The sequence below is a fragment of the Pinus tabuliformis genome, chromosome 1_2 (genome assembly GCF_031772625.1).
Source record: "Pinus tabuliformis cultivar Carrire ecotype Pingquan chromosome 1_2, CPIR1, whole genome shotgun sequence".
Taxonomy (NCBI): domain Eukaryota; kingdom Viridiplantae; phylum Streptophyta; class Pinopsida; order Pinales; family Pinaceae; genus Pinus; species Pinus tabuliformis.
The window spans coordinates 1,034,895,795-1,034,920,326 of record NC_142298.1 but is presented as its reverse complement, the minus strand read 5'-3'; the positions used below and the strand labels follow the sequence as shown (position 1 = coordinate 1,034,920,326).

Here is a 24,532-nt window from a genome sequence, read left to right as displayed (position 1 = left end):
CATTCTCATGTTCTTCTCGTCTCCTCAGATTCTCCTACATCTGAGAGTCCTACTGCGCTCTCTCCCGAGCAGGGGGGCAATCATATGATTCCCCCACCAAGTAGTTCAGTCGCTTCCTTCGACTGGAGACGTTTGACTACCTTTCGCCTCCCATCTCACGTGCCTTTTTGGGTCACGGTACACGCCTATGACAAGGCAATACCTGGCACTATTTTGGATGAGGGTGCATCTGTTAGTCTTATGTCTGCCACTACTTGGCAAGCTTTGGGTTCCCCACAGCTTGTGCCCGTAGCATCGAATCTGACTGCTTTTGACGGAGGAACTAGCCAACCATTAGGGCTCCTTCCAAAGTTCCCTATTACTTTGGGAGGCAAGACCGTCTATATAGACGTATGGGTTACCCAAGGTGCTTTAGATTTCACTCTTCTCCTTGGTCGTGACTATGTTTATGCCATGGGGGCCCTCATTTCTTCACTTTTCCGTGTGGTTTGCTTTCCACACGATGGAAGAATTGTGACTATCGATCAATTATCGTTCGTTAGTCCACGGGTCCCCCCTGCGCAATCGTCATCCCCTCCTGGTTGTCATCCACCAGTTGCATCTGCCCCACCGCAGGTCAACTACGTTGCCGCCTATCCCATGCCTGTATCCAGCGATGCCGCCGTCGTGCATAGTGTCCTGGGGGCATTGGGTCCTGACTTCCGAGATGTTGACCTCCCACCGGGAGAGGCACTCTTGGAAGCCCCGACTTCCTGTTCATTATGATGAAGGTCGGGTGGAGCACAGTTCCTTGTCTTGTGTCAAGCTCGCTAAAAAATGAAACAAGGAGTCCCGAGGATAGTTTTGATCTTGTGACGACCTCGTTAAAAAATGAAACAAGGGTTATGAGGATAGTTCTTTTACTGCGTCAACCTCATTAAAAAATGAAACAACTCCCTTTCCAAATCGAGTCTTTTGATTGAGATCTCGTAAAATACAAGTCGAGTCTTTCCTAGATCTCGAGGGTGAACCTTCATTCCATCCACTTTGTTGAATGCAATGAAGCTTGGGGGGCATGTACCTCGATTTCCGTCATTATGCTGAGGGCATGCGAACTTATAACAAGCATAGTTTTTCGTTTCAAGCTTGTGTAAACATGAAACCGAATCCAAGCAAAGTTCTCCATGGTTCAAGCTTGTGTAAAAATGAACCCATACCTGATTTACATCCCGTGATTGCCTTTTATCTGCTAAATTCTGCTAGATGAGCCTTGGTTGTTTCATTCCATCGCCACCATCTCTTTGGCCGATCATATGCTGATTTACATCCCGTGATTGCCTTTTATCTGCTAAATTCTACTAGATGAGCCTTGGTTGTTTCATTCCATCGCCACCATCTCTTTGGCCGATCATATGCTTTCACTTGGTTGTTTTCCTTTTCCTGAGGATCCACAGTGATGAGTGGTTTTATTAGCCAGCCTCTTGACCATTACATGTTTTGAGCAGTTCCACCATTACCGGAACCAGTTGCTACCCTTTATACCACTCGTTCCTTCAGGACGAGTCGCCTTTACACTCTTTTCTGACTCGTAAAATATGAAAAGATTGCCGAGTATTTTTCCTTTTTGACTCGTTAAAGAAAATAAAAATGGAGGTCTTCTTTCAGCTCTTTTCCGACCATTTAAAGACGAAAAGATTGCCGAGTTACTCCTCTTGACTCGTTAAACGTTAATAAGGGGCGGTCGTTTTAAGTTCTTTTTGTCGACCGTTAAAACATAAAAAGATTACCGGGTTTTTGTCGTTTCAAACTTGTTAATGGTTACGAAATGACGTGATTTTGATCGCTTTTTTACTTTTTCAGGTCGAAATCACTATTTATGAAAAGTACTCCTCGATCGTAATGGTCGGGCGGTTCTTTCGGGCATTATTTTATACTTTTTCGGGCCCGAGAGACACAACTTTACGAAAAAGGACACCCCTGGAGTTTCCTTTTCTGCTGTCTTTTCAAACTCTCTAAACATGAAAAGACGCCGAGTTCTTCCTTTGTCAGACTCGTTAAAACCTGATGACATCGGATTTTGTCGAAATGACGTACCACAAGCATATGCTATCCCCATCAAGCTTGTTAAAAATAATTGGGGTACTCGCCAGAAATGGCGGGGGAAAAAAGGAACCATAATTACCGTCGTGTCGGCAGTATGTCGCTCTTGAACATGGCACTTCTCTGCTTTCGTGTCCAGGGTGGGGATATCTCATCTCATATTTTTCACTTGCTTCCATGGACTTGGGTACCCTATTTGACCTCTCATCTACTCATTGCCTCGTCATCATGACCTTTGATACATTGATGTCAAATACTGCCAATTCCATTAATGTGCCGCCGATATGTTCAAGAGAAGTTGACCTCTGAAAAGAAACAACCTCCATCTGATAGTTCACATGATCTTGATTCACAACATTATCTCTCTGTCTCGTGTCGATGATGTGGGAAACATTATGGCCCACCTTCGATCAAGGTCACTTCCTGTCGACTTCAGCTCATTATCCAGGAAGCTGATCTAGAGACTCCCTGCCGGTGCCTTGGAGCCTGCATGCCTTAATGGCAGGTTCTTCGTGTTCGACGTGAGGTTTTCATCATTGGCCTCCGATCGAATGATTCTACGGGTGTTCGACTTCAGATCATTAATTCGTACGTCGTAGATTGTACCTATAGTACCTTGAGGGCCATTGTCATTATTGATGGTACCTCTCGCGTCTGTTAACAGTTTCCAATATTGACTGGTAATCAGACGATGTTCATGCATGTTCGACTTCAGCTTACATGTTCACATGCTTGAACTTGTACTTCTGTTCGGGTCGAGATGGAGCGCAAGACCCTGGATTGTGTCTGTTGTAATCCAGGCGTGATTCTTGATATATGACTCATTCACTGGATGGCTGCGACCATGCCTGAGTCTACTCATTGATCCTAACCAGATGGCTGCGTCCATACTATGGATCTAGATTATTTATGTACTCTCTTATGGATGGCTGCGACCATACCACGTACATCATGTAATTGAACTATCAGTCGTGTCTCTCAATGCAGATCCTCGGTGGTAGCTATGTGTGTTCTTGTGTGTTCTTGTAAAGCATTTCACCCCTCTCTCTCCCTCTCGGACTTCATGCTTTAGGGGGCATCTGTTACACAGTAATTTGTCACCGTTGGTCACCGTCCCTATCGCCCCGTTTCCATACATTGGAGGACGCATTCCGGGACCTGTGAGCAGTGACATAACCCAAAAACACTTGCATTATGTTCCCCTGAGTATGTACTTCATGTTCCCTGAAGACACCTTCTGCAAATTATCCCTGAAAAGTACTCTTTTTCCATTGGCGCAGGTCCACAGTATCTTACCCACGCCAATCACTGAGATCCTCAAAAGAGGGCGCGACCATTGGCGCTCTGTCACATAACAACACCCGCGCCAGCCCAGTTTGGTAATGATTTTTGACAAACGCACACCCATCTGTTTTTTCCCTTCAGATCACGAAGTCTTTTGAGGGAAAAATCCATCTGATAGAGGTCAAGAGTCATCATCTATCCTTGACATCTATCCACAGTGGCTTTTCAGAGATAATGCCAATCCACAATGGGTGTCCTGGTTCATCGAATCTTTCTCCCTTCTCCATCTATAAATATTTGTCCTCATGCATTAGACAAGCTAGTTTTTTAGTTTTTGGAGGAATGCTAGTTGTGATTACGCTTGTCGTGAGTGATAGTGAAGCATAGAGAGGTTATGCTGCCGGAGAGGAGGTACATTGCAAGACACATATAGTTGCTTGCCCAGCCAGAGGAGAGGTTCAACGTCAGAACCTTGGTTGTAACTTTTCCTGTCTATTATTCATTAATGAACGACTACTATTATAGTTCCAATCTCATTGTCTATTATAGTGATGTTTGATTTATTTCCTTTCTGACTGAAATATAGTTGTGCCTTGGTGGATTTTATGCTTGTATTTGTTTCTTCCTTTGCATGTGCAGGTGTCCGTTTGCAAGAATCGCAAGGATTGTGACCTGCCGGAGCGAGGGAGCGGGAATACCAACTCTGCTTCGACTATAGCGTTGGATTCCAGGTTGGTCTTCTTAATTCACCTTTAATGTACAACTAGGAACTTGCGTGGCAGCGTGAATCGATTGTGGCTAGTTCTGTTTTAGGCTAGTGGGATCGCCTCTGTCCGCAGAGGGGATTTACCTATCCAACACATGTCTCCAGGTATCACAAGCATTCATCTACCTCTCAGCAGCATAGGTACAATGGTTTCCAGGAGAGAAGAATCGAAGACATCGTTCATAACACACTTGGTGATGCAATCGATCAAGTTGTTGGCATTATGGCTCAGGTGTGATGCTATGGTACAGGTGTTGTCCTTGATGGCAACTCTCTTTGATGACAGATATCAGTTCAGACTACAAGAATGAAGAGAAAATTCATATACGCAGGTTCATTAAGATCAAGTCGTGTATACACGCAGGTTGGACTTTATAAAAGTGTGTATGCGTATACACGCACTTTCATGCAAAGAAAAGCGCGTATATGTTGGAAAACTTACCTTTGGTCCATGGCAGTTAGTCCTTGGAATTTGAACCTATGGTTTTGGACCATGGTATCTCGACAGACGTGTTGATCCCTAGTATTGAGTTGATGGTATTGTGTTACTATGGTTTTGGACCGTGGTATTGTGAAGGGCCTAAGGCTATAAAAGGAGAAGAAGATCATTAGGCAAGGGCATTGAAAAAATCTTGAATATCTGATAAAGAAAGAGATCTAGTATGCAGGTTCGGGGTTGATGATGCATTGCTTGATCTGAGCTAAGAAGGGATCTCACCGGTTGATGGAAGACAAGATCTAAGGATAGATCGGGATCAAATGGTTTGAAATGAACTATCTTTATATGGTTGATTATGCTTATTCTAGATCTGCATACTGACGCATGTTATGTTCTGAGTATGAATGATGTCTGATACAACTGCAAAGTTATAAGAAAATATTTTTAGATATGTACACAGGTTGGCCTTGGAAAAAGTGCGTATGTACGCGGGTTTGATTCATTGTAGTAGCGTATACCCTTTGAAGTTTGATTTTTGAAGTTGCAGTTGGGTCTGATTGTTATTGCAGAGTTCTGTTGTCTGCTCTGTGTTCTGGTGACTGGGTGGTTGACTGGGTTTCAGTGTTTCAGTGATTCAAAGATTGATGATGCTAGTATTGATTGTTTTTGTGCTTCAATGATCTTTATGGCTCTAGTATGAAAATTGGATGAATCGTGGTCTTCAGATTGTAGTGTTGTGCTTCAGGAGTATCCAGTCTGAAAATGTATGAAACGCGGTACCTGGAGGAGAAAAGATTGCAGGCTGGCGCCTACGTACTAATATCTTAGCTAGTACAAGAGCAAAGGGGGTTGGAGCTCCCTTCCAGGAGAGTCTGGAAAACGAGAGAAGGTTGTAGCCTTCTGCAGGTTGTAGCCTGCGTACTGGTATAAGGCTACACCAGTACAAAATATTGTAAACTGAAGTTTCTTATTAAGGAAAGATAGAGACGACTTGCAGCAGGTGGTTTTCACCCACATTGGGTTTCCACCTTATATCATGGTGTTCATGTGTGCTTCTTGTGTGTGATGATCTATTCTGTTTACTGCATTTGCTTACTGTTCATATGGTTAATGAAGATCTGATGCCTAACTAAAGACTCACATTTAATGGATTAACTGAATCATAAATATTCTGGATATACGCTAGTTGCTTTAGACACAGTAGCGTATACACGCGGGTTCAATTATTTGAAGTAGCGTATATGTATCTAAGTATGGAAATGAAAAGTTTTATTGATTAGATAATACTGATTCACCCCCCCTCTCAGTATTATTTCCAACAATTGGTATCAGAGCAGGTCCTTCAGAGAATCTTGATCGCTTGAAGGAAGATCGTTCATCATGAGCAACTACGAGAGGGAAGCATCAATCAGGCCACCGATTTTTGATGGGACAAACTTCAATTATTGGAAGGTAAGAGTTACTGCCTATCTTCAATCACTTGGTACAGAAGTTTGGGATATCATAGAGACAGGCTACACTTTTCCTTCAGCTACTCCTACAGATTCAGCCGAGAAGAAGAAATATGAAACAAATGCTAAAGCAGTCAATACTCTGTTGGGATGCTTATCCCAATCAGAATTCGTGAAGGTTATGCAATATAAATCCGCAAAAGAAATATGGGACAATATTGTCTTGAGCTATGAAGGAGATGAATAGGTAAAGCGTGCTAAACTTCAAACTCTCAGGATTCAGTATGAGAATCTCAGAATGTATAATGATGAAAGTGTGGCTAACTATTTCCTTAGGGTAGATGAGATTGTTAATTGCATGAAAAACTTGGGTGAAGAAATAAAAGAGGCTATTGTGGTTGAAAAAGTCCTAAGATCCTTGTCCCCCAAGTTTGAATCTAAAGTGTCCGCTATAGAAGAAAAGGAGAATCTACGAACTCTCACCATGTCTCAACTACATGGAATTTTAACTGCTTATGAAATGAGAAAAGGAGGTCCATCAGACAGGAGAGAAGCTGCCTTCAAAGGAGAATACTATGAATCAGGGCACGAAGAAGAAGAAGAATCAAATTTTGTCAGAAATCTTCAACGGGGTACTGGAAGATTCAGAGGTAAGTTACCTTTCAAATGTTTTTCTTGTGGAAGAGTAGGTCATTATGCTGCCAAATGTCCTCATAAGGATAAGATTGACAAGGGAAAGGAACCTGTTAGATGGAACAAGAAACAGAATGCAAACAAGAAAAGCTATTACACTCATGAAGATAGTGATGGTCTTTCAAATATTGACGAAGGTGAACGAGGTAATGAATATAAACTTTTAATGGCTTTTGAAGATGATGACTACATGGATGTTATAGATGTAGAAGGTTTTTGTGAAGAGATGACTAATCTCAAAGTGTGCTTAGAAGAGAAAAGTGCAATTATTGATTCTCTACAATGCCAACTGGCTGAAAGGGAAAAACATCTTGAAAAATTGGAATGTGAAATTTTTTGTCTTAGAAAGGAGATTGAGAAAACAAAAGCTATTAATCTTAAATTTGTTACAGGATCTGAAACCTTGGATGAGATCATCAATGTGCAACGTTCTCCACTGATCAAGACAGGTCTGGGATATAATGGAGAAACATCTCAAGCTTCTACCTCCAAAAGTTATCTTGATGCAGCAAGGAGGAGCAAGCAAAGGCCTAATAGAAGTCATCAGGTGAATCAGGGACAGTTTACCTCAAGAACGAATAAAGACTATCAAGAAAATCGGGGACAAGCTACCTTAAGGACAAACAAAAGCTACAATCAGCCACAGGTAAAATCTTCCCAATTTACCTCAAGAATGGATGTCAATAGAAACTACAATCGGTTGGATGATAGATTTGATAATCGCAGGAGTTTCTTCAATGGCCAATGTTTCTCTTGCCATAACTTTGGTCACAAAGCAGCTCAATGTGTTGCCTATAAGACAATCATGACTAGAGAAGCTCAAAAACAAAGGAATATGACTGGGACCATGAAAAGGACTTATAACAACTTTTCGGTCCTTGAAAATGAAGTTGAATGTTCTATTTGTAATAACTTTGGTCATGAAGACTCTGAATGCAGGAGCAGGTTTTGGAAGACAACACAGAAGGAACAAACCTCAAGTGCCAGAACATGGAGAATGAAGGAACCGCAACCAGAAAGATGTGGGATAGCTTTTTATGCAGAAGGACAGGAAAGTCTATGGTACATCGACAGCGGATGTTCGAAGCATATGACAGGGGACAAAGAAAAACTTGAATCATATACTGCATTAGAAAAGGGAAAGAAGGTTTCTTTTGGAAACGATATCTCTGCAACTATAAAAGGAAAAGGCGTTGCTCAATTGAAAGAAAAGGTCAAAGCTAGAAATGTTTTGTATGTTGATGGATTGAAGCATAATCTTCTGAGTGTCAGTCGGATGTGCGATCAAGGAACCGAGGTAATATTTAGATCAAATGAATGTCGCGTTCATGATCTTGATACAGGTGAAACAGTGATCAAAGGTAGAAGGACTCCAAATAATCTATACATATTTGAAGAAGGACAACAACAATGCTATTTGAGCAAGAATGAGGAACACTGGTTATGGCACCGGAGGTTGGGACATCTAAGTTTTTCACAAATAAGGAAAGCTTGCAAATACCAGGCAGTTCATGGTCTTCCAGATATCAAAATTCCAGACAACACCATATGCAAATCATGTCAGTTTGGAAAGCAAACCAGAACTAACTTTCCGGAGAAGGAAGGATCGGCTAGCATGCCTCTTGAGCTAGTCCATACAGATGTATGTGGTCCATTTAGGAAAAGGACACCTCGAGGAGAAGAATACTTGATATTATTCATTGACGATTTCTCCAGGTTTGTTTGGTTGGGACTTATGAAGCACAAAGACGAAGCACTCGAAAAATTCAAATCCTTCAAAGCCTTGGTTGAAAATGAATCAGGTTACAAAATTAATTGCCTCAGATCCAACAGAGGTGGGGAGTTTACCTCAAATGAATTTTTCGATTTTTGTGAAGAACATGGGATAAGAAGAGAATTCTCTACAGCTAGAACTCCTCAGCAAAATGGAGTGGTGGAAAGGATGAACAGAACAGTCCAACAAATGGCTCGTGCTATGCTTGATGAGTCTGGAACTCCCGCAACTTTCTGGGGTGAAGTTGCATATGCTGCGGTTGTTATTCTCAACAAAACAAATGTCCGAGTGAACAACACTCAAACTCCTCATGAGCTCTGGTATGGTGAGACTCCTTCGGTAAAGCATTTCAAAATTTTTGGGAGCAAATGCTATATTAAGAATACTGATGAACAACTTGGCAAACTTGAACCCAGAGCAGATGAAGGCATTCTCCTTGGTTACTCTCCTTACAGCAAAGCATATAAGTGTTACAATAAAAGACTTGGAAGAATAGTTGACAACATTGATGTAGTGATTGATGAAAAAGGATACATTCCTAGGCAAGTAAATCATGAAGATATCGAAGAAGATGAAGACTACCCTCCAAATCAGACTGATGATGAAGAAGAAGAACCTCAAGAGGCACCAGAGGAACAGATAAGGATAGAAGAGAAGTCTCCATCCAAGTATGTTCAAAAGAATCATCCAGAATCTCAGATTTTGGGACAGAAAGAGGCAGGTGTACAAACAAGAAGAACAATAGCAGAAGCCTCAAGCTATTTGGCATTGCTCTCCTCCACTGAACCACAAAATGTAAAAGAAGCATGCAAAGATGAATGTTGGGTCAAGGCTATGGATGAAGAACTTGAGCAGATCGAAAAGAACAGCACTTGGGAGTTGGTTCCTAGACCAAAAGATAAGAATGTCATAGGGACAAAATGGATCTTCAAAAATAAATTAAATGAAAATGGAGAAGTAGTTAGAAACAAGGCAAGACTGGTTTGTAAGGGATATGCTCAACAAGAAGGAATAGACTTTGAAGAAACTTTTGCTCCGGTTGCTAGACTTGAGGCCATCCGAATGTTCCTTGCCCTCTCTAGCTTTAAAAAATTCAAAGTATTTCAAATGGACGTGAAGTCAGCCTTTTTGAATGGAGACTTAGAAGAAGAAGTGTACATTGAACAACCAGATGGATTTATCCTTGGAAATGATCCAAATCTTGTATGTAGACTTAAAAAGGCTCTCTATGGGCTTAAACAAGCTCCAAGGGCTTGGTACTATCGGTTGGATAAATACCTTCATCAACAAGGTTTTTCAAAAGGATCAGCAGATAACAATCTCTATATAAAAATTGAAAACAACAAATTGCTAATACTTGTTGTGTATGTAGATGATATTATCTTTGGCAGCAATGAAGAGGCTATGAGTCAAAGCTTTGCCTTGGTGATGCAGAAAGAATTCGAAATGTCATTACTTGGAGAATTGACATACTTTCTTGGATTGCAAATCCAACAAAATGAAGGAGGTAGTTTCTTGTCTCAAACCAAGTACCTCAAGCAGATCTTGAAGAAGTATGGCATGGAAGATTCAAAACCAGTATGTACCCCCATGGTTACAGGATGCAGCCTCAGTGCAAATGATGAATCAGCAGCAGTGCATCAACCAACCTATAGATCCATGATTGGGAGTTTGCTTTATTTGACATGTACTCGACCAGATATTATGCATGCAGTGGGAATAGTTGGAAGGTTTCAAGCCAACCCAAAGGAAACTCATCTTCAGGCAGTCAAAAGAATCTTCAAGTATCTTCAAGGGACTCAAAACTATGGCTTATGGTATCCTAGAGATACAGATCTCACTCTTCTTGCTTACACAGATGCAGATTGGGCCGAAAGCGTGGATGACAGGAAGAGCACAAGTGGCGGTGCATTCTTCATGGGTTCCAGATAAGTATCTTGGTTCAGCAAGAAACAGAGTTCGATTGCTTTATCTATAGCTGAAGTAGAATATGTGGCTGCGGCATCTTGTTTCACACAACTTCTTTGGATGATGCAAACCTTGCAGGATTTTCAAATCACTTGCACTCCACCTGTCTCTATCTTATGTGATAATACAAGTGCAATCAGCATTTCAAAGAATCCAGTCATGCATTCAAAGACCAAGCACATACCAATCAAGTATCACTTTCTCCGGGAACAAGTGCTTGAACAAAAGGTCAAGTTGGAGTATGTTCCTTCTAAGGAACAAGTTGCTGATATTCTCACCAAACCACTGCCCAGGGAGACTTTTGAATATCTCAGACAAAAGCTGGGAGTCATTGATGCTTCATCTTGCTGTTGAAGCTTGTCTATTCTAAAGAAAAGTTGGTGTACGCGAGTTGGATAAGGGATATCCGCATACATACGCCGATTTATGTAGGTGCAGTAGCGTATATGGAGTTCTGAAGAAAATCAGCAAGGGCAGACTCTGGTTGGAGAGAGTCTGAGATGGGTCTGTCAGAGACCATCAGGCACAGCTTCAGGGGGAGCAGATGAACTTCTAATAATGCATTGTTGGCATTACCTTAGAAGCTTTTGGTTCTAGTTCACAACTGTTGTTGGTTTCAGGTAGAGTAGAGGTAGAAGGAGCACAGAAGGAAATCTTGGTTGCTGGTCTAAATGGTGATTAACAGATGCTGCTAATGACTTTCATAAGTCTTGGTCTAGATATTTCGTCTCTATGTCATGTATCTCTTTTGTGGTATCCCTTTTATTGTGTCAAGGTCATGTAACGGCCTATTTTAGTTTCCCCACTATGCCTGGGATGATTGATGTAATGTAATTGGTTGTCATTTCTGATGTATCCCCACTTGGTTGGGTGGATGATCCCCACTTGAGTGGGCAATGGATGTATGTATTGAGTCTTTTGGTGATAGGAAAGTCTTTTATAATGTATAAGTCATGGTTCTTTTGAAGAACATCTTTTTGCAGGGGGGCATGTTCAGCTCAGCAGAGTAGAGATATCAGCATGTACTCAGGGGGAGCACAACCCTTTGCCCTTGATGACAAAGGGGGAGAATGACTTTGAGGATCTTGGGGTTGCCATCAAGTCCAAAGGCGGAGATTGTTGGCATTATGGCTCAGGTGTGATGCTATGGTACAGGTGTTGTCCTTGATGGCAACTCTCTTTGATGACAGATATCAGTTCAGACTACAAGAATGAAGAGAAAATTCATATGCGCAGGTTCATTAAGATCAAGCCGCGTATACACGCAGGTTGGACTTTATAAAAGTGCGTATGCGTATACACGCACTTTCATGCAAAGAAAAGCGCGTATATGTTGGAAAACTTACCTTTGGTCCATGGCAGTTAGTCCTTGGAATTTGAACCTATGGTTTTGGACCATGGTATCTCGACAGACGTGTTGATCCCTAATATTGAGTTGATGGTATTGTGTTACTATGGTTTTGGACCGTGGTATTGTGAAGGGCCTAAGGCTATAAAAGGAGAAGAAGATCATTAGGCAAGGGCATTGAAAAAATCTTGAATATCTGATAAAGAAAGAGATCTAGTATGCAGGTTCTGGGTTGATGATGCATTGCTTGATCTGAGCTAAGAAGGGATCTCACCGGTTGATGGAAGACAAGATCTAAGGATAGATCAGGATCAAATGGTTTGAAATGAACTATCTTTATATGGTTGATTATGCTTATTCTAGATCTGCATACTGACGCATGTTATGTTCTGAGTATGAATGATGTCTGATACAGCTGCAAAGTTATAAGAAAATATTTTTAGATATGTACGCAGGTTGGCCTTGGAAAAAGTGCGTATGTACGCGAGTTTGATTCATTGTAGTAGCGTATACCTTTTGAAGTTTGATTTTTGAAGTTGCAGTTGGGTCTGATTGTTATTGCAGAGTTCTGTTGTCTGCTCTGTGTTCTGGTGACTGGGTTGTTGACTGGGTTTCAGTGTTTCAGTGATTCAAAGATTGATGATGCTAGTATTGATTGTTTTTGTGCTTCAATGATCTTTATGGGTCCAGTATGAAAATTGGATGAATCGTGGTCTTCAGATTGTAGTGTTGTGCTTCAGGAGTATCCAGTCTGAAAATGTATGAAACGTGGTACCTGGAGGAGAAAAGATTGCAGGTCGGCGCCTACGTACTAGTATCTTAGCTAGTACAAGAGCAAAGGGGGTTGGAGCTCCCTTCCAGGAGAGTCTGGAAAACGAGAGAAGGTTGTAGCCTTCTGCAGGTTGTAGCCTGCGTACTGGTATAAGGCTGCACCAGTACAAAATATTGTAAACTGAAGTTTCTTATTAAGGAAAGATAGAGACGACTTGCAGCAGGTGGTTTTCACCCACATTGGGTTTCCACCTTATATCATGGTGTTCATGTGTGCTTCTTGTGTGTGATGATCTATTCTGTTTACTGCACTTGCTTACTGTTCATATGGTTAATGAAGATCTGATGCCTAACTAAAGACTCACATTTAATGGATTAACTGAATCATAAATATTCTGGATATACGCTAGTTGCTTTAGACACAGTAGCGTATACACGCGGGTTCACTTAATTGAAGTAGCGTATATGTATCTAAGTATGGAAATGAAAATTTTTATTGATTAGATAATACTGATTCACCCCCCCTCTCAGTATTATTTCCAACGCAAGTGTCTATGAGCTTGCCTACTCATAAAGACATCAAGTTGTTCGTAGACAAGGACATCAAGATATGACGACAACAACATCACAGTGAGCAATGTCATGAACAACAGCTGAAGGCAACATACCAGATGCAACAAATGCAAGAGGAAGGTTGTTGACAACGCAGAGGAAGAACAAAGTTGCAAGCTCAAGCAGATCCACTGATGATGAAAGAAACTTTGGAGACTTAGGCTATGAGGTGACGGCGTGATCGCGTGAAGACAAAGAATGGAACAAAGAAGGAGTTGCATGTACTGAAGCAACAACTCAAGGAAGAACATGAGCTGCACAAACAAGCGAATGAGTTGTAGCAGGAACAGGAACAACAGGGGGCGTAACATGCACTCATGGATGAAACTACACCTGTATAAGTTATAGATCCATCCCAACAGATGGCACGAGCATACATGGTGAGCAGTGTTGTTGATCGCATACAAGGGATTCAACAACATGCATGTCATTGTGCGCACGCATGCGATCCAATCCATTCAGAACACTCCCTAAGGCGAAGACAAGAAGCAAGTCCGACTGGAGCTGAGCATGTAGTTGACAGTTGATTTGCATGACCACCAACACACACTAGAAGACCAGCACGGACACTATGCATCAGTGTGTTGCCGGTTTGGTTGCACCAAACCGGCAACACACCAATGCACTCGAATGCAACGGAGGCAAGAGTTTGGTTCAACAAGATGTCACCATGGGGCGCATGCACACCATCACGAATGACCAAGTTTGGCATCAGCTCACCACCTTCACCATCACAAGCATGTCAAAGAGTTGGTCTCACCATAATGGACCAAGTGTCAATGATTTCTTGCATTGCTTGCTCAAGCCATTTTGTCTCACATGAGCACATGTGCATTGTAATGTAACATCATGTCAAGTGGAAGTTCAAGTGTCAATAGTTGGATGTAACAGTCATAGAGTAGATGAAGAGTCATGAGGGTAGATGAACTGTCACAAAGGGGAATGTCAAGGGTCACCCCACCCTTTGCTATAAATAGAACCTCATAACTCATTGTAAAGGTTTTTGGTCAGCCAAGCTTTGATAGGAGTATCTTAGAGAAAGCTTGGACAATATTGTAACGAGCCTTGGCTTCTCCACTGCACAGAGCTAGTACATCTCTTTGGAGGAGCAGGCGGTTGTGGCTGTAACGTTCCACTATTGGAACTAGTGGTTGGACATGGATGTATTGTATGACTGGAACTTACACTTAATATAACAAAGCCAACACGTTTCATGCATATGTTGTATTGTATTCTATGCTATCTAGTTTACTCTAAATGATATATGTATTATTTGCTTACGCATGCATGTATGGACTATTACGTATAAGTATGTATGAATCTTTCTGAAATGTCTTGTTGGTTTAACCATCACTTTGGATTGCTTGCTAACTTGCTTTCCAACTTGTGATCCATCTTTGCTCGTGTGTTCCCTTCCAAGTCGCATATTATTACAAGTTTCCAAGGGACGCACTCATCTCAACCCCCGTGTGTTAGAACCTTTCATGCACCTTCCTTGGCTTGCTGCAGCTGTCACACCCTTGCTACCAAAAGAGACATCTTACTTTCCTCTATGCGAAATCACGGTCAAGGCATTACCATATGACCCACTGCTGGGACTCCTACACCAAACGGTCTGAGGTCTAATTGGGACTTCTTACCAGGGAGATCCCCTTACATGTTGGCGGGTCCAGAACTGTTAACACTTACATAACATAAACTCGAATTATCTACAATACTTATGGAACATAAGCTAGGAATATCCACAAGGCTTGACAACAACTACAAATTATTAGAAAATAAAATGATAACACTTGAGATTGAACTCCAAGGAATGAAGGATAGAATGCAAGAAATAAAGCAAACAAAAATCATTGGTTGAAGAAAATTGCACCCTAAGAGACGAGATTAAAGAATTAAAAGAAAAATTAAATAATAATTTAACCCTAAGTAGCATAGAAAATAAACTAGATATCAAACCCATAAAAGAGGAAATGAACAAACTAATTGAACTAGATCATGAGTGCCACAAAGAAGCCATGAACCTTATAATTGTTGGTATAAAAGAGCAAAATGATGAACACACATTAGAAATAGTAAAAGAACAATTGAAAACTAAGTCACAAATTCAAACAACTTATCTAATAGAAGAAAAAGGGTGGGGAAGATACTTGAGCATGAACATACACTGATCCATGTTAAGATAGGTTGTAATGACAATAAATTAGATATAATTAGTAAATCTCGAATCCTAAAAGGGTCATAAATATTTATAAATGAAGAGCTTATTCTAGGAGACTAAACTAACTAAGGAAAGAGGTCCAGAAGGTAAAGAAGGCAAGAAAGGAAGGGAAATGGTAAATCATTAGAAATAGGATAGCTATTATTAGAGACAAAGTCCAAAAAAAAGTGATAAATAGGAATTAGGAACTCTAGATCCTCTTCTGGAACTACCATGGTTTTCTATGGCATAAAGGTCCTATGTTAAGATGAATCCTTAGTGATATTGATCTTGTTTTCTTAGTTGAAACTGGGGGCGTGATGAATCTAGGCTCCCCCACATAGATGGATTCATTCTCTAGTCAATCTGGAACACTCATAGAGGTTTCAGTGGTATAGCTTGTTATATAAAAAATAATATTTCTTCTCACATTCGACTTCATACGATCGACCCCCTCAATGAATACATTTGGATCAAAAATTTTGATTCTAACACCAATAGGATTTTTCTCACAATTTTTTATTTCACTCCTATCAACTCTAACTCCTATAAGAAAAACAATTCGGATAAGAACATTACATTTTTTTCATGTTTTTCATTTTCTTAATTATTTATTAATCATCTTATATTTTGTTTTTGTTTTTTTAATTTATATTTTAATATAATTTCCTAATTTTTTTTTTTTTTAACATTGTGTGTAGTATATATATATATATATATATATTTATTGTTGTTCAAGTTCTTATATTAGTTTTTCAAAAAAAAGTACAAATGATTAGTGATTGTTTAGCTCTCCCAGCCTCACTCTGATCAGATTTTTGGTTGAGAGGGTTGGACATTACGTTGAGAAAAAAAGTGATTTCTACAAAATACCAAAAAACAGATAGGCTTTAATGCCCAGAAAACTACCAAAATTGAAAAGCTACCAACTACCATCACAATTACATAGGAGGATTTTGCCTTTGTACAGTGCCCAGAGCTGCTGATGGACCTTGCCCCTCATGGACATGAAAACCTATATGAGCCAATCTAGCCTCTATCTTGTACAACTACTCATCAACTCGACATTGGCTACAATGGACAGAGGCTAGGGGTTCCATAATTTCTTCTTCAGATGACTAAAATCAGTGATGTATGTGATTACCTCATTTTGGTGTTTATATCACTGCTCTTGGAGAATGTCTAGGCTAGTTTGGATGCCCCATAGCTGCTCTGCGATGGTCTGCAGTGTTGGGGTTGTTCAACATGACCCAATGACTGGGGCAACTCATTTGCCACTTCCTCTTCTATTAAGGCACCCTCCTCCTCACATTATTCCCCTCTCGTTGCCCTTACCTCCAATTGGGCCCTGTGGCCAACTCCATGTCTCAGCCTACCCCTTTATTGTTGCATTACTGTGTCACCAAGCCGGGTTGGCCCTGCTATGCGTCAGTCTCCTCTCACCCACTGCACCCTCGTATAAACTCTACCAAGAATATTCGGGTTCACCTACGTTAGCGAGACAAACTTCGCTGGATCCCTAGCTCGTCGACACCCACCCGACGTTGCTCCCACTGTTGCAAAGCTCTCACAGTACTCAAGTTACCCCCAACACCCAAGCATTGGGAACCAGTATTGAATTCCAACAATAACCCAAAGTCAGAAGACCACAAAGTAGTGTCGTTTGCCACCTTGCGAGCGAAGCTAGGCAAAAGGGAGCAACACTAACCAACAATATAGTTGGCCGACTCAAGACCCCTCCTTGACGCTTAGAGAATAATTGTGGAAGGCGAGGGTTGCAACATCTACCAAGCCACCAAAAACATTGTGAGCACCCAGGTCCCAAATCTCCCTCCCAGTGGGCCAGAAGTCAATCGACGACATCGAGCTCCCATCACCCTCGCCGAAGGCACCCTCAATTCTACAGGTTCGGGCTTGCATGCATAAGAGTACCCGCGCAACACCACTACTATGCCCCCTTTGTACCTTACTCCCATAACCAACATGCATAAAGCACACATCAAACTCCAATGACCATATATTTGGATCATGGCCTCCTTCTCGATTGTTCATGGCTTTCGCCACTTGGGGTTCTCTGCCCTTGTACCATTAAGACACATCCATGCCATTGATCTCATCAATTGGGTTGTGTGCCAAATCATCCCACTGATTTGTCCCCTCGTGTGGTCGTTGAGAGTACACCCCCATCGAGGAATTATATATATATCTATATATACTATTTTTTAAATTTTTTTTCCATTTTTTTGCCTTAATTTTCTTTTTATGATTAAATTTTTTTCTTTTGGATATTTTTAAGGATTTTATACTTGATTTTTTTGGTTTTTTTTTTATTATATTTGAACCTTTTTTTTAATGTTTTAATTTAATTTTATCTTATTTTTTACTTATTATTATTTTTTAAGTTTTTTACCCTTTTTTCTCGTTTTAATTTTAAATTTTAATTTTGTTTGTTTTTTTAATCTATATTTATTTATTTATTGGGGGTTGTGTCAATGTTCGACTAGCAACCTAATCACGGACCTAGAGTTCGATGACCACTACATCCATGAAATATTTGTACCAAATAGATCCATCACGGACCTAGAGTTCGATGACCACTACATCCATGAAATATTTGTACCAAATAGATCCACCCAAAGGGATAACTTCGTACCACATCAACCATGGATCCTAACCCTCATAGGTGTCAAAAGAATTGAACCTGTTACCTGTCAATAACAAAGATGCTTTATCAATGGGGACTCGACCAATTGAGCTAACCCTAAGGACTATCATAGTTGAATTGATTTATCTGAACAAAGAGAGAAATTGAAGCAACTATTTAGAAACAGTTGCAATGATAGTGATGGAGAAAGCAAGAATACCAATTGAAATAAAAAAAACTTTTGACCGTGGTAAAGGCTTTACTAGGGTTTTAGTGTTTGTTGCAAAAGATTAATATAACACATGGAAGAAACAACATATTCCATATTAAAAAAAATAATTAAATTTACTTAACCTCAACAACCATCAAAAGTGCAACACCTATTCGCCAATCATCCCACTATATCTAATGTGTTCTTTCCATCATACCATAACGATGCCCCATCACTAAAGCCAAATATTGATACAAGGGCAACAGATTATATGTTATTAAAATGGATCACTAAACATATAAATAAATTGAGACCATAGTAATTGAGTACATGAATGAGGTTAATACGATAGGTATTGTAGCTTCAGATTATTGTCCAACCATGTATTTGAAATTGATTATTTTATTTTTTGTTATATAATTTTATTTTTTTAATATGGTATGATTAAGAGTAAATTAATAGTAATTAATAAACAAATATATTATTGTAATCTTATTTTTAACAAAAACTAATAAAAATATTTGATTATATAAATAATATATATATATATATAATTTAACACATTCACAATTATAATTTAAATTAACAAAATATTACAAGGTCATCCCAGTAGCAATTTATTGGAATCGCAAGTTTGATAGCTAGTTTCTGCACAATCAAAGCGTCCCAGGGGTTTTTCAGGGCGCTGAATCCAAATATGCAGTTAAAAAACCATTTTAACTACAACAAATCAAGATTTAACCTTAATTTCTTCCGCCGGATTCCGTCACCAAAATCTCCAAAAAATCGCATTATAGACAACTCCCTCAAAAAAAACATATCATAATTTTTTCCGCAAATCATAAAAACATCACACCACATATAATAATTCAAAAAAAAAACAAAATCAAAACCTCCATGGAAATATTTAATCGATGATCAAACAATTGGAGGAACCATTACTCCATGAAGAGATTTATACGAAAGCGCTGTGGATTGGGATTATATCATTTTTTTGTTCATATCAAACCGCTATAGGTGCAGACGGTGTGCATTGAGGCCCTGTAACATCAATGGTTACTTCGATACGATACAAGGATGCTTCAGGGCATTGTTCATAGCATTATTAGTGACCATGTCATATCATCTATGGGACAGGCCACGCATTGCAAGAGACATGCACCAGATGAATTAATGTTAATGAATCCGCCTTGAAGACTGCTAGAAATTTGCAGTTTCCAACCCACAGCTGATTGATGTGAAGAATTTTCAGACCTTGTTGTTGCTTTCAAAGACAATACCTGAGAAATTCTCTTGACACAGCCTAATTAAACCAGATAGAGTAGGACTCCATGCTTTGCGAATCAATGACCTGTCAAAAACCATAACTTCCCCATTAATTTCAATGCACTTATCTTTGGTCTTCACCATATGAAGAATGTCGATTCAAATGCAGACAAGACAAACCGAAATCCATTCTCTCTGCGGTCCACAAATCCCACTGTTGAACTCTAAATTTTAATAGGAAAAAAAGGAAACGACGCATTTATGTCTATTCCAGTGGCTTTGCGGTGTTTAGAAGAAACTATTTGTGGAGATGTGGAACAAATAATACCGAATGCGAATTTGAAGGCGAACTCGAACCCGAACCTGAACTCGAACCCTAACAAATTCGCCTGAATTCGAATCGTCTGGTTCAAATTCGCCATTAAAATCGAGCTCGATAAAAAAAGATTAGAAAAATCAAGAAATTAAAAAACCCTAGAACGGACGCGCCGCGTATATTTTCCTTCGCATGGAGCATTCTAGCTCATTTCCTTGGAGCCGCTCTGCCCGCCCGACTCCGCCGCCCGCCCTTTCCCCTCGAAGCACCAGATCCAAGCTCAGAGCCTCCGCGTTCTTTCTCTCGAAGCTCCAGATTGGCAATTGCAGGGTCTACGAGGCGCGCTCTTTTCCTCAGGCTAACCGTGGCCCGCTACAGCCCGATTCCAGGCTACCATTTCACTGGGTTTTCGTTTTGGCTGTGGGCCGTGGCCAACTGAGTGCCTTTGGGCTGTACAAATTGGCCCTGGTTACATTGAAGGAGTACCCATTCTTCCTGGCACAGACGCACAGCTCATTGATTTTTGGCCCGGGTACGCTCACTGGTTTTTTCTTATTTTATTATGATACTGTTGAGTCTGTCATCTAGCAATTCCAACCCATTTCTTCTCTACACTTTGGCTTTAGGGAATACCAACTTTCACAGGCAAATCAGAGAGCCTTTACGTTCTGTCCATTACTGAGCAACAGACAACAACAATAACTTACTATATCCTTGTATGCATATTAAAATGGATCACAATAATCCCCAACCATCTTACTCAGTTGCACAAACTTCAGTGAAAAGTTTTATATATGGACCTAAGAGGAACATTGAACAGAGATGTTATTGTTACCTATTGTCTGCTTTTTTATTAACCCAATTATTATGCCACTAGTGAGGATTTGGACGTGAACATCAAGATGCTCCATATCTTAATTAGCAAGAATAACAGTATATATTCTGATATTCTTGAAAGTGAACTGCTCTTTCACACAATCAAAACAGACGACAAATTCGTTTAAAATTAGGAATTTATGTGCTTGTCTGCTATGAAACATAAGTAACCATGTTTTTAAAATCCAGACATTACAGATTACATATCTTCAATCATATTTGGGTCGGGTATTGGCTGTTCATGGAGATTGCCTAGGAAATATTATCTTGTCATTGCAGCTATCTTTGATATCTGCACTATGTCCAATCCAAAACAAATTTTATGGTTTTGCCAACTGCTGTGATACTTGGGACAGTTTTTCTAGATGTGCCTATTGTTTGGATTGATTTTGACTCTTTTACAGTCTATGTTGCTTATGCACTGCAGCCTGAATATAATTGTGTTTCATGAGCAGCCCTTCGAGAAAATTGTGATATGAGTCTACAGCAATACTGAAATATGACTGGAACATCATACAAGAGTCTTTACACTTATGTGTGCAACCAATAATGTTAAAAGAAACAAGCTTTACAATCCAGGGCCCCTGCATCCCGATCTAATCTTAAAACAAAGGCCACAATTTAAAGATATGTGGAGGTTAAATGCCCCAGAAGCAATTGGCCAAAACGTGTTATAAAATTGTATAGTCATGCTCCTCTTGAGGATACCCTTATCTAACGTCATGTGAAACTCAAGCCTTTGCTAGAGCTGGCAGTAAACCTATAACAAAGAAACTTCTACTCACTGCTTGTTAAGTGTTACAACAAATTGCTGGAAGAATACTGTCATTGTTGGGTCAAATTCTAAAGTCAAAATGGTCTAGTGGAGCTTTTGTTGTTTAGTGCCAGTGCTATCAAACATAAAGCTGCTATTTATACTGACATTTTTTTTCTTTTATGAAGAACTGTAGAATAGACCAGTCAACAAACTGAGCATAGCACAGTGAGCAGAAATTTAATTAAATGGAACCTCAAAAGTCAACTGCTGAGGCATGGAAATATGTCAACGAAGGGTCGGATCGTATTTATCAGTTTTGTGGAAAACACTATACTGGTTCCACAACAGAAACAGTGGATCACCTCCTTGGTACCTCTAATGGAAATGGAGGTGGCATTGAAGGATGCCCAAAAATATCCGATGAGCAGAAAGATGCAGTTTGGCAAGAGCATGACAACTCAAAACGAGGAAGGAGAAAGGAAATAAAGAGGCAACGGATTCAAAGGGAGATCACCATGTCTTCTTCACTTGGCATTCCATCTTTCACCTCAAATTTTAGTGGCTCAAGTTCTACCCCAGCAAAGATAGGTGGAGCATCAACATTAAATGCATTTTCAAAACCTGTAGAGAAGCAACAAGTTGATGATGCTATTGCTGATTTTTTTTATGCATGTGCAATTCCATTTCATGTGGCAAGAAGCCCATATTTTAAAATGCATTAAAAAAGATTGCTGATTTTGGCAAGGGGTATGTTCCCCCTGGGCCTGAGGCTTTAAGGACTACTCTGCTAGAGAAAGCAAAGGAAAGAGTGACAGACAGATTGGCTGATATTAAACGGTCTTGGAGGTCTACAGGTTGCACAATCTTGAGTGACGGTTGGTCAGATTTGTGTCATCAGTCATTGATTAATGTGCTTGTTTATTGCCCTCGAGGGGTTTTTTTTTTTAAGGCAATTAATGCAAGGGATCAAGTGAAGACACCCGAATATATTTTCAGAATTTTGGATGAAGCAATTCAAGAGGTTGGCGAGGAAAATGTTGTCCAAGTTGTCACCAATAATGCCTCGCATTGTGTTAGTGCAGGAAAGATGATAATGGAGAAGTATCAGACCATTTATTGGACCCCCTGTGCAGCTCATTGCTTGGATTTATTGCTGCATGATTTAGCCAAATTTCCATGGATCAATGAGACAATCCGAAAAGCAAGAACAACTGTAAACTTTGTCATTAACCATCGTCTCACATTCAACATATACACAAAAGAGGCTACTAGAGAGTTGTTGAAGCCTTGTCGTACAAGGTTTGCCACATTTTATGTTACTTTGAAAAGGGTTGTTGAAGAAAAAGCTAGCCTCAGAGCTGTTTTCTGCAACATTGAGTGGGAGCAATCTCGCCTTTCAAAACAAGCAAAGGGAAAGAATGTGGAACAAATAATTCTAGGCAATAGCTTTTGGGAAAATGCTAACAAAGTTTTAAAAATGTGTGGTCCGATTGTTGATGTGCTTTGCATGGTTGATGCTGGCAAGCCTTGTATGGGTTTTGTTTATGAGGGTATTGACCGTTGCAAGGATGCCATTGCAAGTGCTTTCAATAATATGGAAGTTGATTACCAGGAGATATGGAAGGTAGTTGATCGAAGATGGAAAATGATGCATAGCCCTTTACATGCAGCAGCGTGCTATTTGGATCCTAGGTTATTTGAGGTATCAAGGCATCAAGATGAAGAAGTCATGAGTGGACTTTATGAGGCTATTGAAAGGCTAAATCCAGATCCATCAGTTGCAAGTTTGGTTAGATCCCAACTTAGGGCATATAAGTTAGAAGAAGGGCTATTTGGAATCAAAGCAGCGAAATATGATAGGTTTGAAACTGCACCAGCAGTATGGTGGCAATTTTATGCAGCAGGGGCCCCAGAATTGCAAAAGTTTGCAATTCGTGTCTTGAGCCAGGGATCAAGTGCATCAGCTTGCGAAAGGAATTGGAGTACCTTTGACCATGTTCATTCCAAGAAAAAAAATAGATTGTTATCTGGAAAATTAGAAGATCTTGTTTATGTTCGTAGTAACTTGCAATTGGCTTTAAACAATGTGGCTGAAGACTCATCTAATTCTTCTACTGCATGGTTCAAGCTTGATTTCAATGCACCAGGAGATGAAAATGATATTGACACTATAAGTGATAGACCTAGTACTGAATCCAGTGGCGATGATGCTTCTAGTGGTTTCACTGCCCCAAGTGCTCTTGATGATATAGAGCATTTTGATGTAACAAGTAGGCCACAGGAACATCAAGAATAAAACTTGTGTTCCCATTCTAGTTTTCTTTTTGAATGCTCAATCTTGTAAAACTTTTTAATGTTATGTTCATATTTTTAATATTATGTTTCAGGGACATATTTTAAAATCATGTTGCCATGCTTTTGGCATTTCTATCATGTGTTTAATGAGCATATTGAATTTTATTACATATATTTTTTAATTTTCAAATTCTGTAGGATGTTGAAATTAATGTTGAATTTTATTACCTAAATTTTCACCATTAAATTTTTGTTAAACTTCAAGGTCACCGAACTTGAATTTGAACTCAAACCAGGTGACTTAGTGCTGTGTTATAGACGATGAAGCAGAGGGAGAAGGAGAAAACACGAAAAGGGTGAAGACCCGCAGCACCCAATCTCCCTACATAAAGAAGCGGAATGGCATGCAGATGCTTGGGTTCTACTCTACCTCTTTGATCACATCTGTTTATGTTTTATTTTAGAGGTTCGAGAGGCCATGGACCAAGTTCTTCTCAAGACTATCCCTTTTTGTCTCTGATACAACATAAATGGTCAGGCCAAGATATGCTATGCTCTACTATTATGTTTAGCTATAGAGCCAGAGACCAGATCATATTCTAAACAATTTTATATTTTGTTTTTCAAAATGCCCAAAGCCAAGAGTTTGACATGCCACAGCAAAGGTTTCAGGTTGAAACGAATTTCCTGAATCTTTCTACCATGTGTCTAATCACTTTTTTGCTACCTGTAATGTAAGAGCGCTGACCTACCCTTTACTCGTGAAAAGAACAGTTCCATAT

General features: G+C 39.9%; 1 protein-coding gene across 1 annotated transcript; it reads left to right on the top strand.

The window, feature by feature from the left end:
- The first annotated feature begins 19,196 nt into the window (after nt 1-19,196).
- LOC149209670 (uncharacterized) lies at nt 19,197-23,814 on the top strand. The gene is made up of 2 exons (XM_089396458.1): nt 19,197-20,354; nt 21,641-23,814. Exon 2 carries the CDS (start codon nt 22,543-22,545, stop codon nt 23,749-23,751), a length of 1,209 nt encoding a protein of 402 aa, XP_089252584.1. The 5' UTR covers nt 19,197-20,354; nt 21,641-22,542; the 3' UTR covers nt 23,752-23,814.
- Nucleotides 23,815-24,532: the final 718 nt, after the last annotated feature.

Excerpts from the sequence above, each read along its gene's own strand:
- LOC149209670 (XM_089396458.1), top strand. The coding sequence starts at position 22,543 with ATGATAATGGAGAAGTATCAGACCATTTATTGGACCCCCTGTGCAGCT.